The sequence below is a fragment of the Anopheles nili genome (genome assembly GCF_943737925.1).
Source record: "Anopheles nili chromosome X unlocalized genomic scaffold, idAnoNiliSN_F5_01 X_unloc_52, whole genome shotgun sequence".
In the NCBI taxonomy this organism is placed as follows: Eukaryota; Metazoa; Arthropoda; class Insecta; order Diptera; family Culicidae; genus Anopheles; species Anopheles nili.
In genome coordinates this window covers 1085-9798 of record NW_026525514.1, presented here as the reverse complement: position 1 = coordinate 9798, position 8714 = coordinate 1085, and the positions used below count along the sequence as shown (strand labels likewise).

At 41.2% G+C, this 8714-nt stretch overlaps 1 protein-coding gene across 1 annotated transcript; it reads right to left on the bottom strand.

Annotated features, from left to right (window-relative positions):
- Window positions 1-1052: 1052 nt before the first annotated feature.
- Window positions 1053-2990, bottom strand: LOC128729901 (uncharacterized; the record flags this gene model as incomplete). The annotated part of the gene is made up of 3 exons (XM_053823099.1): window positions 1053-1232; window positions 2573-2660; window positions 2841-2990. Coding segments are annotated over 3 exons (418 nt in total), but the record flags the coding sequence as incomplete, so codon positions are not given.
- Window positions 2991-8714: the final 5724 nt, after the last annotated feature.

Genomic DNA, 8714 nt, shown 5'->3' with positions numbered 1-8714 from the left:
CAATACAGAGCCAAGAAGAATGTCTACCGTAGTGTAATCCAGATGGCACATGGCTTTAAAAGCATGTAGTAGTAACTTTCTGATAGACCATCGCATTTCCATTTGATAGTAGAGTACCAAGTTTATGATGCTTTGGTATTGATTACGTGCCATTTCAATGAGACAAATCCTGGGATCAGCGTCGGTCAAGATGCGAATAAGTTCTGTTAAATACTGTCTAATATCATTCTCATCTTCATGAAGCATCCAGGTTCGTTGTTGAGAATCATTCTTGCACTCGGAGAGTTCAGTGAAAATGACACGTAGTCGATGTGCATCATGCGTCTTTTTTAGAAGGGTGTCAGCTATATTAAACGGAGAACCAAGGTGCACTGCTACTGCTTCCAGATGTCCTCCAAATGGAGGGGGTAGTAGTTTTTCCAATTCTCTCAATACGACACGTAATGCTACGCAGGATAATTCATGACTTAAAGTAGTACTGGTACGAACAGCGTCTACGATCTTATACACTTCCGAAGCTTCAATTTTAATATCTGGTACCATTTCTATGTCTTTTATTGCTTTGAGATCCAACGCAACAATTTCTTTGACAGCAAATCCAGGTACTACTTTCCGCTCAATATCGCTGGGTACAGGATCATCAGCAGATGGACAAATCATTCCTTTATTTAAGTAATCATTCCCTCCACCTTTTTTCTCATTTCCTATCGGTAGAGAGTATGGAAGTGGAACGTTGTCATTTATGATCACTTCTTTAACATTTTTTATTCCATATAATTCCTGATTTGTCTGATTTTTTGTCTCAATAGGAATGGTGTTGGTGTTATTGACTTGATCGGAAGTTAGGTATTGTTTTTCCACACATGACATTGCAGTTGTTTCGGTACATGTAGATGAAATTGTTTCTTTCGTATCAATATTATTGCTCAATGGTTCTGTTTGTTCGGACAAAATATTTGATATTTCTAGTAAAACACTGTTCGAGTCCTGGATAGGAAGCTCAGAGGTCTTTAATTCAAATGGGTCTTTTTGTTGAGCCATCAGCACAATACTTGTATCCTCTAAGCATGAACTCGCATGGAACGAATTCGGCGAAATAACTGTTTGTGGCAGTTGTGGACAAGCTGTGACATTCAATATTGAAATAACATCTGCAGGCATATGAGATTGTTTTTCTTCAAACGATACAGGCCTTGCCTGTTGCTTGGTTCCATTGAATTGCTGAGTTGGCTCTGTAATAATACAACAGGCAGAGCAATGATTTTATGTAAATCAAAAATTCAACGTTTCCATTATCATGCAACATTACAAGTTTAGGGGTTTTTAAGTCTCTATACTAGCAAATGTTAAAATTCAAAAAAATTTTAACGAAAATGTTTGAAACGAGTTTCTTAAAGGCCTGTTCCTGCTAGCAGCTACATAACTGATACACGAATGCCAGAAGAGTTTAATATTATAAGTACTAATTGATGTTCCCGACATCATTTGGAGAATTACTTTTCCGATCATACCGCTCGCTGTATTGAGTGAAAACTACTCTAGTAATATTTTGGACCGAGTGCTAAAAACGTTCAGGCTTTTAAATATTTTGGACTGTTCAATCACTGCCTCCCAGCGTATAAGGTAAATTTGAAGGTAGTTTTTGGTAAGTTATATCCATTGTAATGAAAGATAAGATAATTAGAAAGTAAAAGCAACCGTATTTTCCAATCCCAACGTGGTGTCTATATTGTCACGTTCTGTTTCTGTTCTTGGCTTTGTTTGAACGATCACATAATCAATTAAGGCGTATGAGGGACCGGGTTCTGTTGGTTATTGTTCATATATGCTTTTGTTCATCAGCACGACTCATAGCACATGGCCAATCACCGTGCATGAGACAGCACCCATGAAGCACTTCAGCTAAGTTTGAAATGGATAGCTCGCAATTTCAACAGCTCAAAGGCCCATATCTAACACCTCCTTAGACGGATACCCTTTTCGACTAGCGTTAATAAAAGGGGCTGGCTGAACTTTGGATGAATCAGTCATCAGCGAATGGAAGGGGAAGTCGTCGAATGGAGAAGGACAACCGCGGTCCATGTGCTAAACAGAACGCCATGGTATAAACTTGTGTAGCCGTCTCGTTGGAGCTTTGTCTGATCAGGACGGATCGTTGCTTTGCATATGCTAGAATGATCGACATGCTTGCATTTTTTCCTCAGTCGAAGAACTGAATCCCTTCGAACTGTGCGGTAAGGTCGTGTATGAAAACTCCATGTATCAGAGGAGTTTACCTGCGCTCGCATTCGGAAAGCGCTAAGCTTAAAGCACAAATGTTTGACGGGGTTGAGCTATCCATACAACTCGCAAACTCAATTGTTTGTCGAGTGGTTTTTTAAGCCTAACGAAGCAGAACGTAACCGACAACGGTTAATGTGGCATTGATATTGATAATATGGCATTGACGCATCAGATAAAATAAACAAAATTAATATATTAATAAACAGAGCATAACACAGCAAATGATAATCTAAACAGATTTGTTATTCTTTCTTATAAAAATCCCTCCAAAATAAGAATTGTTCGTTACCTTCAAATAAATTTGTCTCGACATTTAAGCCGTGACCACGGTTGGAGCTCCCAGAAGACAGCTCTATCGGATTTCCGAATGATTCGTTCTACAAAAATTAAAAAAATATAGCAGTTAATGTCTTTTGATTTCAATGAAAGATTGAAACAAATGTTAAATTTAAGCTTTAAAAAAATAAATTAATTCTAATAAGTACATCATCAAAAGAAAATGAAGAAGTAAATGAAATTGATTGTAATAAGTACATTATCAAAAATAAAATATGTACCTGTAATAGTTTTTCCAGATATATTTTTTTTTCCATAAGCCGGTTGATCAGTTCTTCACGTCCAATGATTCCATTTACTTCTTTTTCCACCGAAAGCCGCAAAGATTCAATACTAGTTTCAAGAAAACCGTTGAAGAAACTGGGAGTTACCTAAAAATTAAGTAATAATTCGCTACAATTACAAACCATATTCTTATTGACACATGTAACAACACTATATTTACAACACATAACAATAGCTAACTTCCCTAGTAACACTGCGGAAGCCCAACTCCATGTAAAAAATACGGTATTCACCCGAGTGAGGTTAAAATTGTATGTCCGGCTGCACGAAATGTCCATTCCGGCATTAATATTCTTAAGTCCAACGAGGTTGGCAGTTCATTTGCCATCTTACACCGTTTTCGTGCCCAAGTAAACATTTGTCAGCTTCATATGCATCACGGTTCAACAATAAGTAAACATTTGACGTCCAAGTAAAATGTTGGTGTTTTACTAAACATCGTTCAAACGCCAGTTAACATTGTTCAAATGCAATTTTAAATTTGACACCTCCAAAGTTATTTATTTACATGATCGAGTTTTAATTTCGTTTGTTGCTTTTATTTGCAAAGATCTTTGGAATGCAATTAAAAAAAAAATTAATTTATGCAGATTCTACGTAAACAATTTTAGTGCCTCAGCAATTGTAGCAACGCTGTTACCTTTTTCGTTTGCCAGCACAATACGTTCTCGATCTTCGTTGGAAGTTGTTTTACGTTTTTATGGATTTTGGGATGGTATTTTTTCATTATTTCTATCAATCATGTCTAATGCGGTACGAACAAATTAGTTTTTACTGGGCGTATATATCCATCTACCATCGATATTGTAGGTGACCATTGACTGTCTCTAGTACATGACAAGTCAAGAAACAAACCAGGGCAATATAAACGAACATAAATGTTTGGGAAAGCTAATTTGTAGTAGCGTTTGAACAATGTTTACTGGCGTTTGAACGATGTTTAGACACCAACATTTTACTTGGACGTCAAATGTTTACTTATTGTTGAACCGCGCTGCATATGAAGCTGACAAATGTTTACTTGGGCTCGAAAACAGTGTAATATCGATGAGTTTTCCGTTCATTTACCATCCAACTTCGCCTTTCTTCCTTTCTTTATCCACACTGGCAAATGACCACCAACCAAAACGCTCACCCTTTCTTCAAGTGCGAGTATAAATCCCACATTCACGCGCGCACACATGTAAGCATCGCAGTGACCCAGCTTCCGGCCCTGCTCACTCCTTCACCTTCTCCCTCTAACATACAATTTCTGCGCTACACATTAAATCAAACTGCACCTATGTGAAAAGAAAAATCATCGGTAAATAATTTCTGGATACCATTTTTTCATTTCTGAAGCAAACATATTCGTTATTTCTGCACTTCATTGCCTCGATGAATTGTTTAAAAAATATATATAAAGTAGTTTTCTCAACTCAATTTGGTCGCTGAGAGAAAAAAAAAGAACACAACAACCCAATTCCTCAGATCCCACGTAGTACCTGTTTTTAGCACCAGCGCGTTCTGAGAGAGTGGGTTCCAAAGGCTTCTGCGCAACTCAGAACATGGTTTTGGCCGCTGTAACCAACAAGAACTTGACAGTCGAGCGTGCCAAGTTCGCATAGATAAAACATACGTGACAAAGTTAGGACTCTGACGGGACGATTGCCACTGATTGGTATGAGTATCGATGAGCGAGCAAGAGAGCCGAATTTGATTATAATTTGCGAATATTAAGAATTTGTTCATTTAAAATTAATAAAATATTCCCTCCGCGTTGCTAGGGTATAGTTCTATATTTGCATAACTAAGCATGGGTAAACGGACTTGCTCCAACCCCTTGAGCGCTTGTCTAAACAAGTGGGGAGTGGAAAGTACGCGAAACCATGCTGTACGAACGTCGTGGATGGGGGGAGGGGTGGGGGGGCGGTTACATACCGTTCAAACAATCGTGCTGTAACCTTCCCTGCCGACAAATCCGAGCCAAAATGGGCCCGAAGCTCGGATCTCTCTCTCTTTTACTACCTGTTTCACGTGATTTTCTTCCATGTGTATGCGGTTTTGGATATCAGCGTGGTGGTCAGCTGCACCGAGCGAGCGAATGGCGCTCGAATTCTCTGGTTTGAACCGTCGTTTTGCTGTATCTTTGAATGTATGCATCGGCGCAAGATAATTATGTAATTAGTATGCGCATCCAACCAACTTGGCCGAAACGCCGGCGAAGCGAACTTAGCAAATTTGTGGACCAAAGCAACCGGCGAAGAGTACGGGTAAGTTCAAGAAAAAACGTCAACTGCCAGTATCCCAGTGCTGTTCCTAGCGGAAGGTCGATTTGCAAGCATTACCGTTGAGGTAGGTTAAAAATCATCGCAGTTGGAGTCTTAACTGGTTTCTAATAATAATTTCATTATCTTGTTTCATGTCTGCTGCTGTTTGACGAGTAAATTATGTTACAGCATTTCACCGCTGGAAATACTGCTGATAGACGTGAGCTACATGCAGCTGGACGATGCAGGAAAACAGTGCTATTAGGCGACAATGGCGTTTTTTCCCCGTTCACGCAGCTGAAAGACACCAACGCTGCCAAAACCAAGGCGTTGGTAAAAAGAACAACCGAAATTCAAGAAGACAATAAAGTGAAATGTATTCATGTGTACGTTGTCTGGTCTGCGCGTTTTTTCTGAAAGAGAGCACAGCCGTAAGCGCATACTATTTTTGCTCTCACGGTTCGCGCTCTCTTTTGAGAAGGGAAGAGACCGATGAAAATATGAGAACAAACTGAACAAACCAGGAAAACCGAACGAACCGAACGAACCGACCGAACCGAGCCGCCCGAACACCGACCCTGAACAGATGTCGCCCGAACAGGGAGTGTTCGGGGTTTGTTCAGGGGATTTTTTGACTGATTTTTTCGGCAGGGTAGGAACCCTACTGACGAAAGCCGAAACTCTGTGGTAGCGGGAAAGAGACAAAAGATGATTTTCTACCTACTCCTCACCGGTTTGAGTGATTTTGGGTGATTTTTCCCCGCCTGGCTGCACGAAGCGAACGAAATGGGCTAGATTTCTCCGCTTTGCACCTTCGCACCCTTGTGCGTGTGCATGTGTGCGGCTGCCAGCAGCGATTTTGGGTTTGTGTGCGCGTTTCTCCAAATTCTAAGTCCGGCCGATGCGTCGGCGAAGAGAACTTAGCAAATTTGTGGATTGAAGCAAACGGCGAAGAGTACGGGTAAGTTAAAGAGAAAACTCAAACTGCCAGTGTGCAAGTGCTGTTCTTGGAGAAAGGTCGCATCATTGCAGAGGAAGCGGTACCGTTGAGGTAGGTTAAAAATTATCCCAATTGGAGTTTGATCTGTTTTCTAATACTTTCATTATCTTATTTTATGTTTGCTACTTGACGAGGGAACTACTATGCAGGACTAGACTATGGACTATGCAGGCAAGAAGTGCTAATGGACGATGAAGGCGTTTATTCCCCGTACACGCAGCTGAAAAACGCCACCGCAAACAAAATAATGAAATATGAAATACGCAATAAAATGTACTGTATTCCCTCTTGTAGGTTCTTCCGTCTGCGCGTTTGTTCTGAAAGAGAGCGCAGCCGTAAGCGCGAGCGTAATTGCGCTCGAGGCTTGCACTCGCGGTTTGCGTTCTCTCTACCTTGAAAGAAACTGAACTGCAGAAATGAGAAATGGAAGCGAAGGGGAAAAGGGCCGAAGCACGCACGAGCGTTTCCGGCCGAGGCTGCAATTTTGACGACAAAACCGCAAATTTCAAGCCTTTTGAGAGCCTCCGCCGTGAGTTATTTTGAGTGATTCCTGGCAGAAGGGAAGTGTCGCCAACCGTCTCTCAACCGTTTTTTTGCCCGATGGGGAGTTGAACAGATCGGGTTTTCCCTAATGGCGCGTGTCCACCATTCGGACCAAGCTAAAAGAATGAGTGACTAGAATTGAGTGAACGAGAATGAGCGACCAATTTGTGTTTTCCAGAGTCGTGGACCTACGCTATCGGACATTCGTCGGACATCGTCGGACATCGTCGAGCTGTCTCGATGACAGTTTCAAATTTAAACAGTTTTGAACGGGACTGTATTTACAATAACACTATTATTTCATAGCAAAAGGAGAAATAATTAATTGAATTTTTTTAGATTTGTTTTTAAATAGAAAAGCTAAATATACAAACGAGTGCAATGAGCACCACGTAAGTTTTGCGTGTCCATTGCTCGGACCAAACCAGCAAGCGAATTCCATACAAATTTTTGACAATTGATGTGTCAACAGCTGGTCCGATGGGCAACTCATTCGATTAGCCCGATAGGTGGACACGCGCCATAAAATGTACTAATATCACACACAATCACTGTGTACATCGGCTTTGGATTCACATGGTAAATTACATGCATCGTTTGCACCGATGATAGGAAACAAGGGTGTTATTTTGTTTACTATCGTTTCATTGATACAAACAAAGTAAGTTAGATTGCGAATCTCAATGACGAAATGGTAGGCGGCTTATATTTCATACGTACGTTGGTGTATGCCTCCGGTAAAATATCATGCTGGTACCGTAATCATTGTCCATATGCGGTAGATACCCATTAAACATTAGGTCACAAACGGAATAGTAGTAAAAATTGCACAGGTACCGCGAATGCAGGCGAAACATTCAAACAAAGCCCTCACTCCACTACAGGGAACGGCCTAAAATTAGAGGGAGACGCAATTGGTTTGAGGAAACGAAACAAGGTTTGACTATCCACTGCGTCTGGCTAGAAACAGTTTGCGTTATTTTGATATAATAATGTCGCAAATACTAGCACGAAAGTGTTTGAAGATCCGCGACTGAAAACCGAGGTCATCGACATCCAGGCTATAAACGATAGGCTATGCACCCTGGGCATGCCAGGCAAATTCACGCCCCTACTCAAGACAAAGATGAAGAGGAAAAGAGGAAAAGAAGAAAAGAACCTTTTTTACGACCACCTTGCAAAAATCATTGACAAGTGCCCTAATGATAACCTCAAAATAACCTTGAGACTTCAATGCAATACATTGGTGATCATAGTCTACATGAGCACAGTAATGATAATGGTATTAGATTGGTCCAACTTGCAGCAGCAAGTAATCTGGTTGTGGGAAGTACCAAGTTTACCCGTCGGGACATCAAAAAAGTCATTTCGGAGTCCCACGTTGGAGCCACTTCGAACCGGATAGACCACGTATTGATAAGCCGCCGAAGACTTTCGAGCCTGTTAAACGTTAGAACATATAGAAGCGCGAACATTGATTCCGATCACTATTTTTCTTCAGCTTAATGATAAGTTCCAGAATCACACGTCCTCGCACCAAAGAAGATGAGGGAAAATGCAAGCCTGACAAAACACGGACTCTCTCTAAGGGACACGAAAGTCCAGCAGGCTTTCGACTCCGCATCAGGAGAGTCTCTATTATCAGCAAGTCCACACGATACTGCGAACAAACGGTAGAATGCTCTTAAAAACTAAAATAGTGAACTGTGCAAAATCCACACTGCCACCACGTCGGGGAAACACCAAATCTGGCTGGTTCGACGACGAATGTAGACTTGTGACGGAACGTAAGAACTGCGCATACCCAGCAATGCAGCAGCCGCATAGAACGCGGGCATGCGCAGAGAATTATACACGGCTCAGACGAGAAGAAAAATGAGTACACCGCACCAAGAAACACCAATGGGAAGGGCAACGAGTGCCGGAACACCAAAGAATCTGAGTGCGATACGGTACAGAAAAAAAGATTTACCAAGAGATAGCAGGTCACCGAAAAACCTTTATACCTAACGTGACCT